The 25,585-nt window shown below is 46.0% G+C and overlaps 1 protein-coding gene across 5 annotated transcripts in view; it reads right to left on the bottom strand.

Annotated features, from left to right (window-relative positions):
- Positions 1-25,585, bottom strand: part of LOC147027430 (transmembrane protein 120A-like) — a 148,398-nt gene that overhangs the window by 17,213 nt on the left and 105,600 nt on the right. For all 5 annotated transcript variants that reach the window (XM_085876845.1, XM_085876847.1, XM_085876849.1 and 2 more), the window contains 5 exons: positions 21,804-21,869; positions 21,124-21,185; positions 15,684-15,776; positions 9,250-9,314; positions 8,014-8,082 (listed from right to left, as the gene is read on the bottom strand). In XM_085876845.1, coding sequence (XP_085732971.1) covers positions 8,014-8,082; positions 9,250-9,314; positions 15,684-15,776; positions 21,124-21,185; positions 21,804-21,869 — 355 coding nt within the window. The remainder of the gene's footprint in view (positions 1-8,013; positions 8,083-9,249; positions 9,315-15,683; positions 15,777-21,123; positions 21,186-21,803; positions 21,870-25,585) is intronic.

The following is a 25,585-nucleotide window of genomic DNA, read 5'->3' as shown; positions in this document are numbered from 1 at the left end:
TATACTGATTTTGCGTTACCGTCCAGTGGGATTACAACCGACAACCCATCGAGTTATGTCTCACCAAATCCAATGTACCCCATGCTGTACCCACATATGCTGCAAGGACATAAAACACATCCAGCAACAACATTACCGGTGTCTAGCCATTCACTATTGGGTCAAGACATCAAGACATCAATCATGCCAACAGTGATGCCTGCCACGCAGGACTATGTAAAAGTATCTGTCTCATCGAGACTTGTTTTCAAACAGGATTTCTGTGTTTAACGATAAGCCTGAGAAATTCAGGACATGGTATGCGGCCTTCCAGAACATGATCAGAGGAGTACCGCGAGCATCCGATGAACAGCTTAACCTCATGGTTCAACATATGGCTGATGGTTCAGAATCCAAAGCATTCGTAGAGCGTTTTAACCGAGTCTACATTTCTAACCCTGATGTCGGTTTCGAGCAGATCTGGAATCACCTTCAAGAAAGATTAGGCAGTGATGAAGCAGTTCCACAATCATTGCTAAACAAACTCGAACTTTTGCATCTAGTCTCTCCTCATGTCCGCAAAACTTTACAGAAGTTTAGCGACACAATCAAGGAAATAGAGGCCGCCCAAAGACAATGGTTCCCTTCCCGGACTTACAGTTTTGGATATAATCTCGATTCCTCAAACCAATCATAGCAAAGCTTTCACCTGACGTTGTTGATCGTTGGAGGATGGAGGATTTCTGTTTCAAGTACAAAGAAACCTACAATGTCACCTTTCCGCCATTTTCGATGCTCGCATCCTTCATTCGACGCAATGCAAAGCTTCAAAATGACCTCAGTCTGATGGTTTCCTTCGGGATATGATGGCGGATCACTTTCTTCAGCTACTAAGGTGAAAGCTCCACTCGTCATGAAGTACAGAATGTCTGTCTTCACTGCTGACACTCGTCCAAGGCTCAGAGTAAGCAAGACAGAAGTTACGGGTGAATTGCCACCACAGATTTTCGAGCAACTGACCGCAGCAGTCGCGTCGCCTTCTGAAAATCAGCACACTCCTCGTCAAATGAAAGATCCGCAACAATTCTGCCCTATCCATGGAACGAAACATTATTTTGTGCGTTGCAGAACATTCAAAGCAAATGCATTGCAATCCAGACTCATCCTTCTTAACCAATGGAAAATGTTCCAGATGTGCTCTGTCAACTAACCATTCAATCAAGGAGTGTCAGGTAAAATTACGTTGTTCTCACTGCGACAGCACCCGTCATTGCTCAGCATTTCATGATGCAAGTTGTGCTACCTGTGACAGACCGGCATGGAAGAAATTTATCAGGGACTCTTCAAACCCTGAGAGAGTTTCGGATGGGTTTCAAAAGCATGGTGTGGAACGACCCTCGGTAATTAACAAGTGTACGGATATTTGTGGTAGTTGTGGATCCAGAGGAAGGTTTTGTTCCAAAATCTGTCTCGAAGGTATTCATCACTGGTAATCCTGAAAACTTATGCTGTGTTGGATGACCAGTCAAATTGGTCTCTGGGCCGCAGCAAACTCTTTGACTACTTCAATGTGCCACATAATCTCATCCCCGATGAACTCAAAACCTGCTCTGGAACTATGGCAGCCATTGGTAAGCATGTCAGGAATCTAGTCATTGAATCTTTTGATGGGATCGTCCACTTGCTGCTCCCGGAGCTAACTGAGTGCAATGCTATTCCTTGTAATTCCTCCGAGACTCCAACACCGGAAGCCGCAAGGCTCCACTCACATATACGTCCTATTAGTGAAATGTTTCCCGAACCTAACCCAGAAGCGACCATCTTGCTGTCAATTGGATGAGATGCTCCTCAGCTGCTGAAGGTCAGAGAATCTTGGAATGGACCACCTAATGCTCTGGGGGTACAGCATATGGACCTTGAATGGGTGATAATTGGCAATGTTTGTCTGGATGCCATCCATAGCCCTGAGCGAGTGGAGGCCTGTCGTACCCACATTCTCAACAATGGAAGACCATCAGTCTGCTCACCATGCCCTCGTCACGTCACCATCAAGGACCTCATCCTACGACATGATCACGTACCTTCAGGTCAGCTCTTCGGGAGATGCTGCGAGAACAGAGCCGACGAAGATGGGGTTGGCAATGACGTCCATCGGCGAACGAGGAATGATGAAAAGTTGGGTCACTTCATGGAAGACAACTGTTTTCTCGCAATCATGGAGGATGAAGTCATCAGGAATGAGAATGGCCATGAAGTGGCTCCGGAACCCTTCAGGGTTATGTCAGGTATAGGAGCATGCCCAGAGCAGTGCGTGGCTGCGTCCACTTTCCGCCGGTACTCCAGGGGCCTCCGTCTGGCCATCCCCCAGGCAGATGCCTGGCCCATCCCCATCTCCTTGAGATGCTGATCAACCCGCTGCAACCACGAGGCATGTGGTGGGCCAATTGGCCTCCTCCACTCACGAGACTCCCTCGCTGAGAGAATCTGATGAGCAGGAACAGCAACAGGAAAACGAGCCACATGTCCATACAGCCGCAATTGACGCTCACGGACTATGCAGGAAACAAATCTCATTTGAGTCTCTCTCAGCAACCGCTCGTTCGACACAAAGTCCGACACAAAAGCGTAGCCAAGGATTCTCCGAAGAGACCTGGTACCAAAGGAATTAAGTCTCTGTCTCAGATCCCTTGTCAGAGTCCAATTCTCACATACAGTACATAGAGCAAGACTGGAAGCACCAACGACTTCAAGACTCGGACTTTCGTCCTCCAGCACAGGTACCGGCAGCACCACACCCCATGATCCAGTGAATCCATGACTCCCCAGGCTGGACCCAGACGTCTGTTTACCTCTGGCTCACAGCCAGCAGAGACATGAATATCCCTCCAAGGTAAGTGAATCTCTCCACGACCTCAACATCCTCACCACAAACAGGTGCAGACAGGATAGCAGCATCCAAGATGTCATTGAAAGCCTGGATCTTAGTTTTGACCCAGGAAACCCATAATCCCAGCGGCTCCGACTCCTCATTCAGCACCTCGAGGGTCCCCAACAAGATATCTGGCATCTCCGCAAATCAGATGACTGCATCATCTGTGAAAGCAAGGTCAGAGATCTTGTCATTCCCAAAAAATGCACCGCAGCTTGATCTCTCCAACATCCTCCCCAGAATCCACTCCTTACAAGTGCTGAGAAGTGTGGGGGCCAGTACACACCCCTGACAAACTCCAGTAACGACTGGAAATAAGTCAGAGATGGTACCACCACATCTCACAGCACTCTCAGTACCAGAGCATAGTTCAGACATCAGATCGATCAGTTTTGGTGGCACCCCACGAAGACCAAGAATCCTCCAGAGGGCATCCCGATTCACTGAATCGAATGCTTTACAGAGATCAACATAAGCTGCAATCAGCCCCTGCCGAAACTCTCGTCTGCATTCGGTGAGGACTTGAAGAGCAAGGATACGGTCAATCGTTGACCTCTTTGGTGTAAAGCCTGACTGCTCTGGACGCTGGTGCTCAAGAATATGGTGGCAAACCCTATCAAGAATTATCCGAGCAAAGACCTTGCCCGGCACTGAGAGCATCGTCACCCCTCGGTAGTTGTTGCAGTCTTGGGGATCACTCTTCCCTTTCCAGAGAGGGACAACAACGCCCCTCTTCCAGTCAGTTGGGATGATGCCTGTGTTCCAGGCAGAGCACAGAACTGCATGTAACGACACGAGTGTAGTATTTCCACCAGCCTTGAGAAGTTCAGCATGGATGCCACAGATCCCTGGAGCTTTACCCATTTCAACTGGTTCACCACAGCCTGTGTTTCCACAAGCGAAGGTGGACCACAGTTGATTGGAGGGTCAGCAAAAGGGATTGTAACACCCTTAACGTCAAACTTGACAGGTGGTGGATCAGCCTGGTACAGCCGCTCAAAGTAACCAGCCCAGCGGGCCTTCACTTCGGACTCCACTGTCAAGAGCCTACCACCCTCTGTTCTAACTGCAGTACACTGAGGGATGGGCTTGGATGAACGCAATGCGCGAATTCCTCTGTAAGTGGGACGAGAATCACCTGTCCACAAGTGATGCTCTACCCTCTCACAGATTCCTCACATATCGGCCTCCTTGTCCACCATTAGTGCACGTACAGTTTGACGCCTCAGCTCCTTGGACAGCTCAGCTCTGCCATTCAGCCTGGCCCTGCGACTCTGGTCAATGGTATCCAGTGTCCTTTGAGAGACAAAATTCTTCTTCCCCCTCCGGTGAGCTCCAAGACAACTACGGGCAACAACAAGGATGGTGGTCTTGAAGGCACTCCACAACTCTTCAGGATCCCCCAAAGCACCCAGACCCCTGAAATCTCCACTCAGCCTGTTCGCAAACTCCTCAGCTACCCTCTCATTCTTGAGCTTGCCAACATCCAGCCGAAGCTGGGATAGTACCATTCTCCTGGATTTAAGGTACAACTTAAGAGTTGCTACAACAAGCCGGTGGTCAGTATTTAGGAACTTAGCACTCCGGTAGACCCTGCAGTTCTGGATCATTCTCCAGTGACCATCAATGAGAACATGGTCAATCTCTTTTGCCACACCACCAGCGATGGAATACCAAGTCTACCGATGAGCCTGTGGGCGCTGACGCTAAAACCACGAACCAGCCACCCAAAGTCCACGACTTCTTGCAAAGTCAAGGAACTTAGTGCTATTCAGGTTCACAGTTCCAAACCCATGGGGACCAACACATGTCTCATAACCATCCCTATCAGTTCCAGTCGATGCATGGAAATCTCCCAAGACGAGAAATGTATCTTGTCTGGGGCACTGATCAACCAAAGACTCTAGTGTGGCGTAGAATGTGTCCTTCACGGTGAGATCACTCACCTCAGTCAAAGCATAAACAGAGATCAGGGAAATGACACCCAATGAGTGACGAATCCTTAGTCTCATAATACGCTCATTGACCGGTGTTACCTCAATTATCATTGGAGTCAGCTTATTGGACACAGCTACATCAACTCTTTGGACATGGTAACCATCAGAGTGACTAGACCAATAGTAGGTGTAACCACCCGCCATTATCTCGCCGCAATCGAGTCTCCGAACTTCAGAGAGTGCTGCAATACCGATGTCCAAATGCTTGAGCTCAGATGATAACAGAGACAGGTGATCATCCTCTCTTTGGGATAGGACATTCCAGGCACCCACCTGAAGGGACCGACTTAGGTTAACCCAAGGAGACCACTGTCTGGTGGACGACCCCTCAGCACCACTCCGACACGCACTACTGCAATCTGACCAGGGAAGGTTACCCCGCGGTTTCCCTCCTATAATCACAGATTGGGGGTCCCGAAGACTTTGGTCCAATCCCGTCATCCGGTGAGCTTCCCCGAAAAGGGAAACTTCACAGGAGGTACTCCCACAGAGTGGGTTTTCAGATTTTTTTTATGCTTCTGGAATGTTTTGCAGAATGAAGGATTTTACGGTGGCCGGAGTGCAAATCCTGCCACCAACCTCGTCATACGAAGCAACCCAACTGCAGGAGGACATCCGCAGACACAGTTGGGCACGAGATATGGATGGCCGTTGGCTCGCAAGGAGCTCCTCCGCCCTTTGACAGATTTTTTTTTAAATCCTGCTGGGTGTCAATATCATACACCCTCCTCACCAGGAAACCTGGTGGGGGAGACCGTTTAGTCGCCGACAACCCAACCATGGAGCAGGTTAGTACAGGTTTACATGATACCTGCAGCAAGTCACAGATCTAATGTGGCCTGACCTGACAATTGACACTGGTGATGGAGAATAAATGATGTACAGTCAATATGTTTGGAGGAAATGGACACTATGTACATGTGAGGATGTGTTATACGATTACACTGAACAACAAATTTCAAAAATTTTTTTTTACTGGAGATGTGTAAAGTGATTAAGACTAATTTGGGTACGCTGATTTCAAAAATCATAACCGTTTTGCTGTATCACGTCAGGATTTTCAGGAACAGAAATATTCCCATTGCCTAGAAGTCAGGATTTCAATGAAATTTACATATGTCTTTAACATGTCTATTTCGTACAATTGTTGTTAACTTGTGTTATATTTCTTTCTTTCAGATAAAGATGAGTAGGCGTTCCTGTACCAATCATCCTGACAACTTCTGTTATGTCTGTGGTCGGTATACCAAAAAAGATCAACAGCGAAGTATATCTACAGCAGTGAAAATGAAGGCCGCCTACTTTCACTACTTCGGGTGTAAGGTGGGGGACCAAGAACAGAGCTGGGCACCACACATCTGCTGCACAAGCTGTCACACAACCTTGACTCAGTGGTTGGTGGGCAAGCGCGCGAGCATGCCATTTGCGGTGCCCATGATATGGCGTGAGCCGCAGAATCATCATGATGATTGTTATTTCTGCTGCACAAGCATCGCCGGCTTCAACAAGAAGAATAAAGGTCACATCAAGTACGCTGACTGCGTCTCTGCTCGTAAACCTGTGCCTCATGATGACGAGAACCCCGTTCCAACACCTCCAGCTGATCAGAACATAGCTGTAAGCAGTGGTGAAGAGGATGGTGATGATGAACCTTTTGAACCCGACACTCAAGAATCACACCTTCTGAACCAGGGAGACTTAAATGATCTTGTAAGAGATCTCTCGCTGTCAAAGGCGAAGGTAGAGCTGCTTGGATCAAGGCTGCAGCAGTGGAATCTACTTGAACCTAACACCAAGATATCCTTGTACAGAGCACGTCACAGAGACATGGCTGAGTTCTTTGAGATGGAAGACACGATGACATTCTGCAGTGACATCAACGGTCTGTTGAAAGAACTTGGGTGTGATCACGATCCTGCAGACTGGCGCCTCTTCATCGACTCGGGGAAGAACAGCTTGAAGGCTGTTTTGCTCCACAATGGCAACGAGAAACCATCAGTCCCACTGGCTCACGCGTTCGGCATGACAGAGACCTATGAGACTATGCGGCAGCTGCTTGATTCCATCAAGTACAATGACTTCAACTGGCACATCTGCGGAGACTTGAAAGTGGTGGCGCTGTTGTTAGGGCTGCAGTCAGGCTACACGAAATACATGTGCTTCCTTTGTCTCTGGGATAGCAGAGACGACAAGAATCACTGGACGAAGAAAGATTGGGAAGAGCGAAAAGAGCATGTACCTGGTCGACACAACGTGAAGCATGTCGCCCTTGTCGACCCAGCCAAGGTTTTCCTTCCACCACTCCACATAAAGCTCGGCTTGATGAAAAGTTTTGTACGGGCAATGGATCTGAATGGGCGTGGGTTTTTATACCTCAAGGAAATGTTTGGCAACACCTTGTCGGAGGCCAAGATCAAGGCTGGTGTCTTTGTTGGACCGCAAATCTGACAGATTATGAAGGACGAAACTTTTCCGACAACTCTAAACCCCAAATTGCTGGCAGCGTGGAGGAGCTTCAAAGCTGTGACGGAAAACTTCTTGGGGAACGAGCGCGCGGACAACTATGAAGAAATAGTGCAGCAGCTGATGGAGTCCTTCAGGAAACTTGGCTCCAGGATGTCCCTGAAAATCCATTTCCTACACCAGCACCTGAACTTCTTCCCTGACAACTTGGGAGCAGTCTCGGACGAGCACGGCGAGCGATTCCACCAAGAGATTTCACTCATGGAGACGCGTTACCAAGGGCGGCACAACCCGAACATGATGGGCGATTTTCTGCTGGTTCCTGCATCGTGAAACTGACACAGAGCAGCACAAACGCAAAGCCAAATGCCTAAAGCATTTTTAATTACATTCTAGTGGAGTTTTTCTGTAATTTCTATAATTTTGAAGCATTCATGATGAAATAAATGAATAAATGAATTTTTGTAAATTTCATTGAAATCCTGACTTCTCGGCAATGGGAATATTTCTGTTACTGAAAATCCTGACGTGATCCAGCAAAACGGTTATGATTTTTGAAATCAGCGTACCCAAATTAGTCTAAATCACTTTACACATCTCCAGTAAAAAATTTTTGTTGTTCAGTGTTATAAATAGTCAGAGTACCTGCCATTCTTGCCATCCACATTCGCACGCCATTTCATAGAGAGTGATTGCATTGTAAAGTTGCCAAAACTGCCAGAAAAAAAACAAACTTGTTACTGTGTGCGTTAAGATGAGACGAGAGGGTATATTGTCACAAAATCAGAAGAGAGGGTAAAACTGCCATAAGACAAGACTAGAGGGTGCACTGCCATAAGACGAGATGAGAGGGTACACTGCCATAAGACGAGACAAGAGGGTAAACTGCCATAAGACGAGCCGAGAGGGTGCACTGCCATAAGACGAGACGAGAGGGTACACTGCCATAAGACGAGACGAGAGGGTACACTGCCATAAGACGAGACTAGAGGGTGCACTGCCATAAGACGAGACTAGAGGGTGCACTGCCATAAGACGAGACTAGAGGGTGCACTGCCATAAGACGAGACTAGAGGGTGCACTGCCATAAGACGAGATGAGAGGGTACACTGCCATAAGACGAGACGAGAGGGTGCACTGCCATAAGACGAGACGAGAGGGTACACTGCCATAAGACGAGACGAGAGGGTACACTGCCATAAGACGAGACGAGAGGGTACACTGCCATAAGACGAGACTAGAGGGTGCACTGCCATAAGACGAGACTAGAGGGTGCACTGCCATAAGACGAGACTAGAGGGTGCACTGCCATAAGACGAGACTAGAGGGTGCACTGCCATAAGACGAGATGAGAGGGTACACTGCCATAAGACGAGACGAGAGGGTGCACTGCCATAAGACGAGACGAGAGGGTACACTGCCATAAGACGAGACTAGAGGGTGCACTGCCATAAGACGAGACGAGAGGGTACACTGCCATAAGACGAGACTAGAGGGTGCACTGCCATAAGACGAGACGAGAGGGTACACTGCCATAAGACGAGACTAGAGGGTGCACTGCCATAAGACGAGACTAGAGGGTGCACTGCCATAAGACGAGACTAGAGGGTGCACTGCCATAAGACGAGACTAGAGGGTGCACTGCCATAAGACGAGACGAGAAGGTACATCGCCATAAGACGAGACAAGAGGGTGCACCGCCATAAGACAAGACAAGAGGGTGCACCGCCATAAGACAAGACAAGAGGGTGCACCGCCATAAGACAAGACAAGAGGGTGCACCGCCATAAGACAAGACAAGAGGGTGCACCGCCATAAGACAAGACAAGAGGGTGCTTTTTATATTTTCTTTAAAATATTTGTTAAGTTGGTAAAACTTACATGGCCAAAGAAGAGAACAGGTAGGAGAAAGGTCAATCCCCTCCACATCCATGACTGAAATCCTTCTGGAGTGAGAAACAACAAATTTGGAAGAACATTAATTTATATCATGTCTTGGTGATTCAAGTACAGTAAATGCATTAATATGATCATAATGTCCTCAGTATAATGAATGTACAATTCCCTCCAAGAGGATTAAAATCTGAGATTTAAAAATAAATAGCCATCGAGTGCATCCTTGTGGCTGCTGGTTGCATCATTTTCTGGGGGTGTGGCTGTGTCGCTGATGCAGTGCCCTCATTACCAGTGCACTGGTACTCATTTCGCTGAGCTCAGAAGATGACAGGCTGAGTCAACCCCACCTGGTGTTAATTCAGCAGCCAACGGGACTCAAACTAAGGACCCAAAGATCCTCAGCCAGCCACCCGAACCACGAAGCCAACACCAGGCATATTTGAAACAGTTATAAGATTACAAAACTTGTGATGCAGCAACAGAAATTGTAGCTATGGCTTCAGACTTAAAGAAACCATTGACTCTTGCAATATAACAGGAACTCCTCATTTGAGAAGCAAGTCCTGTAATCCAACTTGATTTTCAATACTCATTGCTGTAAATGGATGGTTCTGTGTCTGGATAAGGCAGGCATTTGTGGGTGCCCAGACTGGATGGCGCTCAGACCACTTGCTTCCTGCGTTCCTCTCCCTTCCTCTCGCCAGCAGTCAGCACACAGTCCGACTGACCACTTGCTTACTCTTCAACCACCTTTGCTATCGGGAGGGGTGAAGTTTCACTGAGGTCAGAGTGAATTCCCTGCCTCTTTATAGTTGTTGCATCCCCGGGTACCGAGACACCAGTTTGTCACTCAGGGGGATTAATCCCCGGTTGTCCTCGGTAGAGCCGGACCTGGGGCCACCGCTCACAATTAACATTGTGGTATGGTGGATTGTTTTGGAACCACAAACACCACCCAGTCAACCACGAGTTCCAGTGTCCGCTGTCTAATTATTCCATTTAACTAGAGGCCACGTGGTTACCTGAGCGGGGAGCGCGCCCTCGGCAAAGCACCAACATTATCTTAATTAGATTTTAATTAGGGCGGCCAAGCGTTTTAACCTCTGGTGCATGCAGACTTTTTTGGTCAAATCTGTGGTAATTACCTCCCAGTCTATCGAGGTTCGGACAATGCCAGACCAATGGAAGGAAAGGACAAACACGGACAGGTTGGAAATCGACAAATAATTTATGAATAATAAAATAAATGAATAATTTTTTTTTTTTTTCTGAGGTAAATAAAGAATGAATTTCAAAGCAAAATCAATCAAGATGCCAGGAAAGAGACAAAGAGCAGATGCTTATCGGGGGGGGAGGGGGGGTTGACTTGCTTACAGCTAAACACAGACAAGGTACTCAACAGATCATTCGGGGGGGGGGAGGGGAGAAGAATCATCTCGCTCACCAGAGTAGTCATCCGTAAAGTGAAAACGTCTTGAAATGTGTGCGTGCGTGTCACGTCCGTCGCCAGCACACAACCTTGCCGTGCACCCTCTTGCGAACAGCCTTGAATACCAGTCGACGTCTGGGAGGGCACCAAGATCATCTGTCGCGGTTTAGACCCTGGTGCTGCGACGCGGGCAGTTGCTCACACTACACGAAACTGGTGACGTCCACTGACCCGCGCCTCACATGTTGGTGACCGACCCGTGCCTTACTCGTTGTCGGCGCTGCTCACACCCACACGCGCACCACACACTCGCTTGCTCAAGTACTGGGAAGGACGAATTGTGTTGTTGTTGGCGCTGGTCAGACACCCACACGCACACCACACGCTCGCTTTCTAAAGAACGAAAGAACGTTGCTCTTTTGTGCGCTTACACCCGCTTCTTGCTCGCTTCTCATGCTTACTTCTCTTGCTTACTTCTTGGCTGGCTTGCTGCTTCTTGCTCGCTTCTCTTCTCCCTCCCTGGCTTTCTTTCACCCCACTTTCTTCCTCAGAATGGTCCTCCAATTTGTTTCATATCTACGGGCCGTCCCGGCGGGCGCAGTCCACCCCAAGCTCACCCAGCCCCACCCGCGCATGGCCACCATGACGACCGGTGCTCACCGAAAAAGAATGCGGGCGTCAGAGCTCGCGAAAGAACTTTGCTGAGGAAAAGTAACGATGGGCGTCAGAGCTCGCGAAAGAATGTTGCCGAGGAAAAATAAGGACGGGCATCAGAGCTCGCGAAAGAATGTTGCTGAGGAAAAATAAGGACGGGCGTCAGAACTCACGAAAGAACGTTGCTGAGGAAAAATAAGGACGGGCGTCAGAGCTCCCGAAAGAACGTTGCTGAGGAAAAATAAAGACGGGCGTCAGAGCTCGCGAAAGGACGTTGCTGAGGAAAAATAAGGACGGGTGTCAGAGCTCGCGAAAGAACGTTGCTGAGGAAAAATAAGGGCGGGCGTCAGAGCTCCCGAAAGAACGTTGCTGAGGAAAAAAAAGGACGGGCGTCAGAGCTCCCGAAAGAATGTTGCTGAGGAAAAATAAGGACGGGTGTCAGAGCTCGCGAAAGAACGTTGCTGAGGAAAAATAAGGACGGGCGTCGGAGCTTGCGAAAGAAATTTGTTTAAATGTGTCTGTCGTAAAGAAAAAAAGCTTCCCATAAGAGAGGGGATCTATTCTTTACCATTCTCAACGCATCACATTTAAAATCCCATTGGACATGGGGATGGGGCTAATCTGAACATGCATTGAAGGAAATAACTGTCTGAGGACCTGGATGTGTGGCTGCATTAATCAGACCGGATTCTGAAATCCGTAACAATAGCAAAGGTCACGTGCCACCTTCTTTGCTCCGAGTGCGGCATGTCCATTGGCCTGGACCACTGGACGTGCTCCGGTGTGTCGTCACCCTCCCCTTGTACTTGCTGGTTTTGAATTGCCGTCACTACCTCTTGGGACATTCGACAAGTACAAGCTCCTGACTCAACATGGGGCTGCCTTGCAGCGGTCAGCCCCATGCTGAGTATGGCAATTAAACTAATAAAAGTGTGTGTGTGTGTGTGTGTGTGTGTGTGTGTGTGTGTGTGTGTGTGTGTGTGTGTGTGTGTGTGTGTGTGTGTGTGTGTCCTCCATAACCCCAAAACCATAAAACCTAGCAGCCTGAAACTTTGCATGCATACTCAGAAAACTAGAAGGAAGTGTAAGAGTGTAAATTAGATGTTTGGATTAATTAAAACATTCCTTTTGAACATAATTAACGGTCTTATTTAATTATTTCCTTCATCAGGCGATCCTTGGCCACCTCGCTGTCTGGGGTCTTCAGGCGTTTCCTGGGTAACCTCGCTGGGTAACCTTGCTGGAAGCCACCATGTTTTTTTGGCCTGCTCAACCATGTGTTGACTTGGAACAGGCGCAACGATTTCTTAACGATAAAGTTTTTTTTTTTCACTTTCTTCACTCATATTATCAAATACCTGTTGATCATAGTTACAAGTTCCTGGGTATATTGCAATGTTTATAAATGCAACGAGATGCCAGCGTTCATGGCCTTATTTAATTTGCGCACATGAATAACCGAGAAAATCTCTTAAACTCAAGATTATTACAAAATGTAAACTCCAGATTTGAAAGTATCAACAGTTCCGACTCCGAAAAAAGTGTTTGATTTGTCCAATTCGGACATTGTGTGGGCGTTTCCGGGCACATAGTTGGATTGACGGCAATTGGTAATCGCTTGCTAAGCCAGGCGTTCCGTTGGAGTGCTTGAGTGTTCAAGCCACTTGCCGAGCTGTATAGTACCGTTTGTGTCCCGATTGGGATGAACAGTCGACAGTTACTCCAAAGGAGAGGTACATATACAGCACACACGGACATGGTACGAATGGGTAGATTTGGATTTGTACGCACTCTCCGTGGGTGTGTGGACATGCCATGCCTGTTACAGGTGCTGTGGTGGCAACGTTTCATCCCGTATCTTATGGAGGTTTTATCAGGTTTTCCTTTGTCCTCATGACTGTTTCTAAATTAATTGGTAATCGGGTTTGCTTTGCAAAGGTTACATTTCTCTTTGTGAATTTCAAAGCAAAATACATTTGATAATTACACCCGATTTCCGAGCCGTTTTCTGAATTAACGTCTTTTCTACATTACCGAGCCGCAGCTGTTTATAAAGAATAATGTTTGTGATCATCTCCCTGAAACGTCTATATAAGTGTGGCATTGTTTTTCGATGAAAGCTACTCAAGGTTTCTGGGTTGTACACAGAATGTATTGTAGTTGGTAATCACACTAACTCCAACCTACCGATTGCGGGAAAATTGCTGATATCGGTCAAGTGTGTGTGTGTGTGTGTGTGTGTGTGTGTGTGTGTGTGTGTGTGTGTGTGTGTGTGTGTGTGTGTGTGTGTGTGTGTGTGTGTCTCACAAAGCATAACATATTCTCTTTGATATCTCTCTCTCTCTCTCTCTCTCTCTGACGGTGGTTATGTCCGGGTGCGGTTTGTCTCCAGATGCGTCTGGATGGTATTTATCTCCAGACGTGTCTGGGTGAGGTTTGTCTCCTGATATTTCTGGATGGGAGTTTGTCTCCGGACATGTCCGGATGGGAGTTTGACTCTGGACATGTCCGGATGGTTTTGTCTCCGTACGTGCCTGGGCAGTGTTTTTGTCTGGACAGGAGTTTGTCTCTGGATGTCTTCCGGCGGTATTTGTCTCCGGATGTGTCCAGGGCGGGGCTTATGTCCGGACAGTATGTGGAGTTCAGGTGTGGACAGTATGTGGAGTTCAGTTTAGGAGTTCAGGTGTGGCAAAGAAGGATTTTGTACGATGGAGGATACCCAGTCGGCGGCTGGCTTTGGAGGCCATCTTTGAAATGTGGTTTGCTCAAGAAAGATTGTGGCTGATAGTGAGACCTGGGAATTTGAATGACTGAACTTCCTCAAGAGGATTGTGAAGAAAGTAGAGAGGAGGGTTTCCAGATGGTCCTTTCAGAGAGAGATAGTGAAAGTGTGAGATTTGTCAAAACTGAAAGACGTATTCCAAATGTTTGACCAGCTTGTGATATTTCAAGGTCTGAAGAGAGGGAAGACGCTGCAGCTTGCCTGTTTGAAGGATGAGGGTTTTCACAGTCGAGGGTGGAGTCATCAACAAATAGATAAAGAGGATTTTCCAGAGAGGCAGTGAAATAATTATTAAAGATCAGCATTGAACTGGGCCCAGAACACTGTCTTGGGGCACTCCAGTCTTGACATGGAGAGGAGATGAAAGGATTCCGTTGAGTGCCACATGTTGGCTGTGAGAGTAGAGGATAATAAGCAGATAGTTTGGAGATTTTGACGGGATACACGGGATACAAGATCGTTTAGAGAGCAAGACGGGATGTCAGACGGTGTCAAAATCACAAGATATGTCCAGAGAGACAGCCCTGATCTCATGTCTGACATTGAGGGCCTCCATCCATTGTTGGGTGAGTGGAAGCAGCATGTCCAAGGTGGAGTGACCTGGTCTGAATACAAAATGGTGATTTTGTGTGTGTGCCCATGGGTATGGTGTACACTGTGCCCATGGGTATGGTGGACAGGGCACAGTGTACAGGAAGGATTTCATATCAATTATGATGATGGATTTCATGACCTTGCTGATGATTGGAAGTAAGCTGATAGGTCTGCAGTTGAGGGGGTCAGTTTTTGCACCTTTTTATGGAATGCAGTGATATTGGATGATTTCCAAGGACTTCGAAGATGAGCTAGCACAATTGATGAAAAGGGCAGAGAGAGGATGTGCAAGAGCATCAGAGTAGGTTTTTTATAGGACATGGCTGATGTTGTCTGGTGCAGTAGCGGAGTCAGAGTCGAGGGTTGAAAGAACCTTCTCCATCTTCTCAAGTGAAAAAGACAGAGTCCAGGAGCAGTTGGGTATGACAGGGAAGGATGGGTTTGGGGAGTGAGGGATTGGGGACACAAAATTTGGAAGGAAACACAGTGGTTTTGAAACCAGTACAAATTTTTATTATGGATCCTAGGCATCAAAAAGTGAATAAGCAGTTTCAAATGGATCACCTTTCCGCCATGAGGGCATTTAAAATAGCACCAAATGTGGCAATAAATGTGAATGGTTTCTCCCAGCTGACCAGCTCGATGACAGAAGATGCCATTTATATTTTTACCTCCTCCATCCCTTCCCCATTTAAAATCCCATGGACATGGGCAACTTGCAAGTTCACATAATAATCAATGAAGGTCATCGGGTTGCTTGAAGGGAAGAGAAATTCCAGTGAAAGAGAGAGACGGAACCACCTGCAATCTTCCTGGAACTCAGGAAGAAATGTTTCTTGTGTTGTTGTGCACGTGATGAATCGTGAAAACAAATCGGTGTTATGGAAACACGAAGCATAACGCAAGGTTAAAAATTAACACCACTATGACCCCATGATGGTGCACTGCGCACTACTTTACCCACAGTGATGTCCAAACTCCGTCGCTGACCCAGGGCCCGCAGGCGGTACAGAGACCCGCTTTGGTAGTAGTACTGGAGGAATTGAACCAAACCTAGAGGGGTTGGAGTGATAGGGTTGGGTTTACAGTGTAAACGAGCATTGTGAAAACAAAACCATTTATCGATGACTAAATTCAAAATATTTAAAGTATCAGAGCTCAAACAGGTCAAGCCTCCCCTCGTGTCTTCAATACTGTTCATTCCAAAATGGTTTATAAATGGGTTTTATATTAAAAAAATATTTTTTAATCAGCAACATGTGGGCGACCTCTTTTGGTTATCATAACTTTCATGTGGAATCGTGAAATGCACACAATCCAGATTATAAAAAACAACTATTGTCAAAAACAATGCAAATATCACGATTCTTCACAACAGCGCAGCGTACAGGTAAAATGAGTAGGATGTCATGGGTATGGTGCAAAGGTAAAATGAGTAGGATGTCATGGGTATGGTGTACAGGTAAAGTGAGTAGGATGCCATGGGTATGGTGTGCAGGTATAGTGAGTAGGATGCCATGGGTATGGTGTACAGGTATAGTGAGTAGGATGCCATGGGTATGGTGTACAGGTATAGTGAGTAGGATGCCATGGGTATGGTGCACAGGTATAGTGAGTAGGATGCCATGGGTATGGTGCACAGGTATAGTGAGTAGGATGCCATGGGTATGGTGCACAGGTAAAGTGAGTAGGATGTGATGGTTACAGTGTACAGATAGAGTGAATCATTGTTTGTACCTCCACCAATGAAGGTGAAGGAGGTTATGTTTTCACCCCTTTCTCTATGTTTATTAGTTGCACAATCGAATATTTTTTAAGTATATTGGTCAGTCAATTTTGTCATTCTGTCTGTTTGTCTTTTTGTCGGCTACAGGTCGCAATTTTAAACTGATCTTCACGAAACTTCACCACATGGTAGAGTTTGTCATGAGGAAGAAGCATATTGTTTTTGAGGTCAAAAGGTCATAGAGCAAAAGGGCAACATAGGCTCAAGGTCAACAACTAAGGTGATGTTTCTAAAATCCTTAATTTTCATCTGATTGACTGGAGTATTAAACACCAATTGCATAGTCCATTACTGAATTGGGAAACCAAGTACTTTTGAGATCAAAAGGTCAAACATCAAATCAAGGTCAAACTTCTAAAATCATCAATTTTCAACTGAAAAATCGTCAATTTTCTTCTGATTAATCTGGGGGTTGAGCAGCAATTGCATAGTACATAGCCGAATTTGGAAACCAACTATTTTTGAGGTCAAAAGGTCAAAGGTGAAGTCAAAGTCAATCTTCTAACATCATCAATTTCAATCTGAAAAATAATCAATTATCATCCAATTGACTTGAACTTTGATTAAGATTGTGAATTTTAATCTTACTGAATTGGACATTTTGATGTATCCATGGCAACCTTTGGAGGGGGGGGGGGAGGATTTTGCAAGTATTGTGCTCTGCACGAAAGCTTTTTCTTGTTCTGTCTGTCTGTTTGTCGCCTACAAGTCACAATTTTAAACCGATCTTCACGAAACGTCACCACCTGGTAGAGTTTGTCATAAGGAATGGTCTTCTGTCGTGCTTTGCACGACGCCATCTTCTCTTTGTTTGTTTGTGTGTAGGATATCTCAAAAAGGTGTGGATGGATCCACATGAAATTTTGTGGACATGTTCGGTATGTGACAAGGACGAAGTGATTAGATTTTGATGAAGATCCGGATCCGGATCTGACTACTAGAATTTTTAAAGTGATTCTTCACCACTGAGAGATTGTGCTGAACTGATATATAGCAAATATCTCAAAAATTTCTGGACGTGTTCGGACGAAACTTGGTGGACAGATTGGGTATGTGGCAAGGACGAATTGCTTCGATTTTGGTGAAGATCTGAATCTAGATCTGGATACGAGAATTATTTAATTTTTAAAGTGATTCTTCACCATGGAGAGATCGGACCAAAAATGATGTAGCACTGTATAGCATGATATTTCAAAAATGTATTGGGCCCGATATGTTCTCGTGGATCAGACATTGCGTGGCGGAGGTATGCGCTCTACCGAGTGCCCTTATAGTTTTTCATTGTTTTGGATGGAGGATGATCTGAGATGGTGGTGAACAGCTGTTTTGAAGATCTGGAGGGAAGAATGAGATTGAATAGAATGTGGAAGTTAGTTCCACAGGCTGGGGAAAAAAGAAGAGGAATTGTAGAGTGATGGTGAGCAGTTATTCTGGATTTTGAGAGTTTCACCAGAAGTGGGTTGATGGTGGACAGTGAACAACCAGCAGAAACTGGTGGGGGGAGGGGAGGAAACACAGAAAGAACAGATGATGCAAGACCAGAAAGGAGTCGGTATGGTAGAAGACAAGGAGACTACCGATGTGTCTATGATGGGAATGAGATAGGCCCACAGACTTGGCTTCAATGCGGGAGATTCCAATAATCTTGAAGTCCTTAGCTTCCACTGCGTGAATCTGAGCAACTTGTGAGGAAGAAGAGCTAGTCCAGAGGAGAGGGCAGTATCCCGTCAACCTGGGATGAAGGTCCTGCAGGTGGATAGGAGTTCAGGTGTGCCAAGGAAGGATTTTGTATGATGCAGGATGCCAAGTCAACGACTGGCTTTGGAAGCCAACTTGGAAATGTGGTTTGCCCAATAAATCTCATGGCTGATCATGAGACCCAAGAGTTTGAATGACTGAACTCCCTCAAGAGAATTGTAAAAAAAGTAGATTTGGGGAATTTGCAATACGGTCCTTATGGAGAGAGAGAGAAAGTGAAAGTGTGAGATTTGTCAGGACTGAAAGATATATTCCAAGTAGTTTGTGCTTCTATCAAAGTCTGAACACAGGTAAGAGGGTGCTGCCTGCCTACAGTATCTGAAGGATGAGGGATGTCACGGCAGAGGGTGGAGTTATCAGCGAATAGATAAAGGGGATTTTCCAGAGAGATCATTGACGACAATTAGGAATAGGACTGGGCACAGAAAAAAACTAGCCTTGCGATATTCCACTATTAACAGGAAGAGGAGATGAAATGATTCCTTTGAGAGCCACATGTTGGCAAGGAGAATTGAGGACGTCAGGAAGTCGAGCGTGCATTCGGCCTTGTATGCCATCGGCAGCAAGTTTGGAGAGTAAGGTGGGATGCCAGACCGCATGGAAAGCCAAAATATATCTCGAACTTGACATGTGCCAAGTTTTATTTTTTTTTCCATGAAACGGTTTCAGAGATGCAGAAGTCTAAAGTTTTTGGGGTTTTTTTCCAACACGGATGCCACACCACGTGACCTATGACATCATAATTATCATTAAAACATTCCGCACGAGTAAAACATCCAACAAGCGGTTGCAGGAAAAACAAATTTAAAAGAGAATAACAAAATGCAGACACTATGTACGTACAAACAGTGTCTGTGCATTTTGCCCACCGACATCTCTGAAACCACTCCTCATAAAAAATTGAAACGCGGCTCATTGTAATGTACTCCCCATGGGAAATAAGATACATTCATGGTGATGTCATTAATGCCTTCATTGTGACGTCATAATTCGACAAGTACAATGTGGAAGCCATATTGGATTTAGCAAAAATCTTAGAAAATCTTCTCTTAAACCGCCTAACTGATCAATGCAAAACTTTAACTAATTCATCAACTATCCATAGTTAATATAGTTTGATAAAAGTGACATCATCGGTCACTAGTCTGGCAGCCATATTGGATCAAAGAAAATAAATCTACCTTAAAAAAACAGAAGAGTTCTCTTGCACCAAGTCCTTCTCAAGACTATGCAAGGTAAGTATTCCATGAATACCATCTAGTTTTGCTTTGCGACACACGACCGTCGTTCACGCATGCTTGCATGCACACCACAGACTACAGTAACAGGGGCAAGTAATTTGCATATGCACGCAACATCTGCTTCAAATCATGCGCCATTATCCAACAGATGTTATACCTCAGACTTCACCAGACTCGAACCCCAACGTTGCAGCATTTCAAACACCACCACAACACCTTTGTAAAAATCACCACACTATCAGACCACAACCCAAGCTCGGTTACCTTCGCTATTAACAGCCAGGGTGAATGGCCGGCTGTCTCCATCACAAATCAATACACTGCAACCGCTACACTATACCACCGCTGCCATTGCTCAACCACTGTTACCACTGACGTTCACCACTGCCCTCTGGACCAACATGAGATGGTGGAGCCCAATGAAGCAGTGCGGATACTCGGATTTGGACGCTCTGGCATGTAACTTGAGGCATAAATGTGTGCGAGGCTCCGTTCAATGCTGTGTGGGTAGCCCCAGCGTTCTGCTCATTTATGGCCTCCATTGAGTGTTCCGCACACGTTCACGGCCGAGACGTGCAACCAAATGTGCACCGCCATGTTAATCTCGGATATGGATTGCGTGACTGAGTGTGGAGTGACTGAGGCAATTTCCGCTGCCGAACCATCGCATGGGTGGACCGAACAACATCGTAATAGTCCGCACACCACGAAGGACGCTGGAAAACATCCATTGCTCTGCCTGATCTGCTCTCAAGCACCACCCCCACCCCCACCAGGGGATTATAAAGGGCTGGACATCCCACACATTAGGCACGATTCTCAGCTCGGTACTCTGGCTGCGCATTCTTGGGGTCACGGTGCAGTGAACAATGGAGCATGACGGAGTGGGCGGGGTGAGTGGAATGTGGAACAAGTGGAAAAGCCAGATGCTAGGCCAGGCACAGTTCAGATAAACCTCGGGATTTACATTTACAGACCTCTCTACACTCCACTTTAGGACTATCTATTCTCAACAATCCCCTTGAAGAAGTTCTTTCATTCAAGCATTTGGGCCTCACTATCTGCCACGATCTTTCCTGAGAAAGTCACATCTCCAAGTTGTCCTCCAAAGCCAGTCCACCGACTGGGCATCCTACGTTGTGCAGAGTCCCTCCTTGGTACACCTGTGCTTCTAACGACTTACAAAGCTTTCATCTGCAGTCTGATGGAGTACTGCTCTCCCCGTCTGGGCTGGTGCTCCTGCAAGTTTCCCAATTCTTCTCTGGATCCTTTCTTAAATAATGGTGTTACATTTGCTCCTCTCCAATCCTGCGCTACCTGTCCTGACTCCAATGAGCTATTGAAAAATCTCCTCGCGTAATGGACGAGTGTAATGCATTGTGTGGCAGATAAAGTCATGAACAGGGTGACGGGAGTACCCACGAGTCAATTTATTCAGGAATTCGAAACTGATTATTTTTCAAAAGTAACATTTTGAACTGAGTTATTGTTACAATATGAATCTTCCTACAATTTATATTATTTTGAGTAATGAGTATTAGTTCAAAGCAATCAACAAAAACGGTTTCTACATAAACTTCAGAAATGATGTAATAGAACTGGAGTGTAGACTCACTTAGGTAGATACAGAAATCCAAGTACTGGAGGCGAAACTTCTGGTACATGATGCTATCAGGCCTGGATACACATAAAGGACAACGTCTGAACCTCACAATCAAAAGTCAACAAGAGCATACAACTTGTTTCATATTATGCAGATGTGCTGCGGCTTCTAGTTGCCTCATTTTTGGAAGCGCATCTGTGCCACTGATGCAGTGCCCCCATTACCAGTAAGCCAGTACTCATTTTGCTGGCCTCAAGGCTGACAGGGTGAGTCAACCCACCTGGTGTTATTTCAACGGCACAACAGGAGTTCGAATTTCAATGGCACGACAGCGGCTCAAACTCAAGTCCCAATGATCTTTGCGCTGAAGGGTTAACACATAACACACTTTGCGCTTTGCTTCATGCGCTGGTTACCATACCCTTGCCAACCTTTAATTGGTAAAAGCTATCTTCTAAATTGAAGTTTTCCACGAATGGATGTTCCTGCGCCTTCGTTAGCTTTAGAAAGTTTTCAAATGAAAATGTTGCTCTCCGTCATCAGTACCGGCAAACCATGCAACGGGTAATTGGGACAAAAAGGCATTTATTTCACTGCTATAATTCAGTTTATCAAGAAAATTGTTAAACTACAAAATTATAAACCAAAGGATATTATTATGGACTGAGGCAGTATAGACAGAATGATCTCACCAGGTGAGCATGACCCCTGTGAGAAAAGTAGAGATGTAGTGATGTGTCACCCACCAACCCTTTATCCTGCAAAGCAAGAAAATACAGTCACAGCAGTTCGTGCTGATCACAATGGTTTATTATTGTTTCACATTGGTAGTTGCAGCACAATAGCATCGTAATCTCACTGAATCTGTTAAAGGTGGAATGAGAATGTTTTCTGAGAAGCCTGCGTGACAAGCATTTTATCATTTAGCAACCTACCTTTTGTGGCCAATTTCTAAGCACAGATATTTTTAAAAGAAAAATTTATTGATCCTGATGCGTCCTGCTTTAAAGCACTCATTCACAGCTGTAAACGGCCACCCTTTACGTCCACAGGTCAACAACACACTCGCATTATTGGTTTCCCAAACTGTTGGACGGAACAAACTGTTGGTTGACAGGATAGAAGGGACAATGGACGGTGAAAAGTACAGGACGATCTTTGATGAAAACCTGCTTGAGTTGGCCATGAATCTGAAACTGGGTCAGAGATTCACATTTCATCAGGACAATGATCCGAAGCACAAAGCCAAAGCCACACTGGAGTGGCTGAATCAGAAAAAAAAACAAGGTACAAAAACCAACTCGGATAAAAAGACACAAGATATCATTGCCCTCATTGTTTTAGTAATTTTCCTGCACAAAGTTAAAAGGCTACAGCCCATATTTATTTACAACTAAAATGGCCGCCAGTCTACCAGTCGGCCATCTTTGATCACATCACAAAACAAAATGGTGTGCATATGTGTACCATCATGCGTTGGCTTTGTGTCAAATACGAATAAAATCGGTCCGTACATGTCCCAGATATGGTTGCTGACACGCATGCACGGACACGAAAATCGAGACCAAATCCATGAAAGCCTCCATTTCGGACGAAGTCCAACGGGGGATAATATCCAAACTATATCCATGTTGATTGTCATGGACAATGTTTAAATCCTCACAATTAAGTATCCATGTTGATATCTGAATAACCCAAGCGGGGAAGTGGTTGTCAAATCAAAAGCATTAAAAAGATTGTAAACAGTTCAAATGCAGTATATTGACTAAATTGACTTGAAATGTAATTGAAAGAATTCCGTTGCAAAATATATATATTCATTCTATATCACACTTTGCACCCCATGAAACGTGTGTGTGTGTGTGTGTGTGTGTGTGTGTGTGTGTGTGTGTGTGTGTGTGTGTGTGTGTGTGTGTGTGTGTGTGTGTGTGTGTGTGTGTGTGTGTATATATATATATATATATATATATATATATATATATATATATATATATATATATATATATATATATATATATATATATATATATATATTGTTGCGGATTTCGCGCCCGCCGGCGTGCTGACGGCCACGTAACTCGAATCGCGGCACGTCGCCCACCGGACGGACAATCCAGTCGTGACCCTCTCGGACTAACGCCGGGAACCAGTCACAGGTGGACCTTTCGGTCTCACCGCGATCGAGCCAATCAGCCCCCGCGTGGGATAGGGTTGCTCGCCAAATTCGACCTACCTAAGTACCCACGCGGAGGGTAGACCGGGCGATCGCACCTCGCCGCAGGTCGACTTCGGACACGGGCCACTTAAGCGACCCGTTCCGTACTATCAGAATAACCGAGCGGTGTTATCGTCGACCTCGACGGTTCGATTAATTATCGGGCGTATTCAGCCCACTACCAACCCTTTACGTGAAGCAAGATGAGGATTCAATGGGAGAAAAAGACGAAGCGAAGCGGGAGAACAGTTCAATAATAAAGCACATTTATTCGCGGCACACGGGAAGCACACATATTCAATTCCACCAAAAGCACACAAAAAAAAGAAAACACAATTCCATTTACACAAAAAGCAAATATAAAAGCGAAAACAATGCAGAGCTAATACCGACTACCGAGCACACGGCAACACTTATACAATTCTACTTCACAGACGGCGCCGACAACACATACCCAAAACCAAGGAAAAGAATACCCCCAAGAATGAGGCGGGCCTGAGGCCGAGACCAGGTCGCGCCTACCCGTCTGGTGATGAGACGCGGAGCGGCGATGGCGCCTCACTCCGCGGGCCTCGCGGACAGTGTCTGGCAGGGGGTGGGAAAGGGGCCCCCTTGGTCGCACTATCTCAGCGCGGGGGGAAACAGGAGGGGGTTGCTGATGCTCGGGGTATAGAGGATCTTTATTATCCCTGGTGTGCGTCTCCACCTCGGCCAGGTCGCGCTGCCGGCCTCCCTCGGGCGTGCAGCTCCCGGCACCGACGCGAGCACCCCCTCGTCTGCCTTCGCCGCTGCCGCCTCTCCGCCTCTGGACTCTCCGACTCTGGACTCTTCTTTGGACTCTCCCGTTGGACTCTTCTTTGGACTCTCCCGTTGGACTCTTCTTTGGACTCTCTCCAGCTTCTCCAGCTACTGCAGGCTTCGGGCTCCAGACTTCCACACCGCTCTGACTGACAAACACGGTCCTTTTATCCCCCCGTAGCTTCGCCTTTGACCCCCTCCCTTTGACCTTTCACCTCGCTCCCCATTGGCTCGAGAAAAAGTGGGCGTGAAGGCTTTTTGATCCACAAATTTGCATATATCGATCGTCCTGGAGGCGGGGCCAAATCGCCCCTCGCTCACCGATTGGACGGCAAAAAGTGGGCGTGTGTCGTTTTTGATCCGTTTTTGAAGCACAAAATCCGTGATTTTGTACACGCTGTTCGACGCGCGCTCTGCACGAGTCCAACACCGGTACCCACAGCGGGGCAAGAACGGTGGCAATGCTACGGTTGCGAGGTGTGACGTGAAGGTTGTGGCGGTTGTGGTGAAGCGGCGTTGTGGTTGGTGGTTGATGTTGTGGTTGTGGTGGTAATCATGGCGGTTGGTCCAAAATTAAGATAGTAAAAGAAAAACGGCTATCCTGAAGAGTCGCAGCTCGCATAAATGACATGTATTCCCACTAGACAACGGGTTTGGGCCTAACTACACATATACTTGCCGAGATACCTCACCTAAGGGACCTGAATGGTGGTTTGCGAATTTGGTAACCACAACAATATATATATATATATATATATATATATATATATATATATATATATATATTACTCTTTAGTAATAAGTTGTTATAACCTGCATTCTGTGAACGCTTGATTTTATGCATGTGTTTAAAGAATTGCTTTACACAAGCTGCGTCTTACCTTGCAAATACATGGCTTGCAAGATGATGTCTCCTCCCCACCTTGCCACTCCCTGAAACTTCTCTTTCGCAACAGAATGTAGGGCTTTGTAAAACTCAAACACTGCAGCTGCATTATTTGACATTTGAGGATTTTAATTTGAACTTGTATCGAAATAAGATTATGGCTCATTGAAGCAGCTGGTTGGAGTGTGGGGACGTGTCTGGGGAGTTGTTCACATCCTTTTTTCTATGCAACTGTTTGAAACGTTTTCTGGTATCATAGTGTGAGGGTGGTTTTGCTCTTGCAGCATTTTGGAGCTCTCATTGAAACATTTTAAGTTGTAACCGGTCTGATAAAATGAAGACATTCTGCTCGTATCACAATATTGATGAAACTAATATGCTCTAACTAAGAGGATCCTGATGGGAATATTCATTTTCTTTGTTACATTTCTGTTCCATTTATATGTGTATTAATTGAATTGATTAGAACTATTTAGTTACATGATTAAATAAGCTTTTATGTTCTGGTATACTTTATCCTTAAAGTTATATTTTAGCTCCTGTAAACACCAGTTTTTCTTGTCACAGTGACTGGC

The sequence above is a fragment of the Eptatretus burgeri genome, chromosome 4 (genome assembly GCF_056783735.1).
Source record: "Eptatretus burgeri isolate ZD-2024b chromosome 4, Ebu_testis_v1, whole genome shotgun sequence".
Classification (NCBI taxonomy): Eukaryota; Metazoa; Chordata; class Myxini; order Myxiniformes; family Myxinidae; genus Eptatretus; species Eptatretus burgeri.
This window is presented reverse-complemented; position numbering and strand designations above follow the sequence as displayed.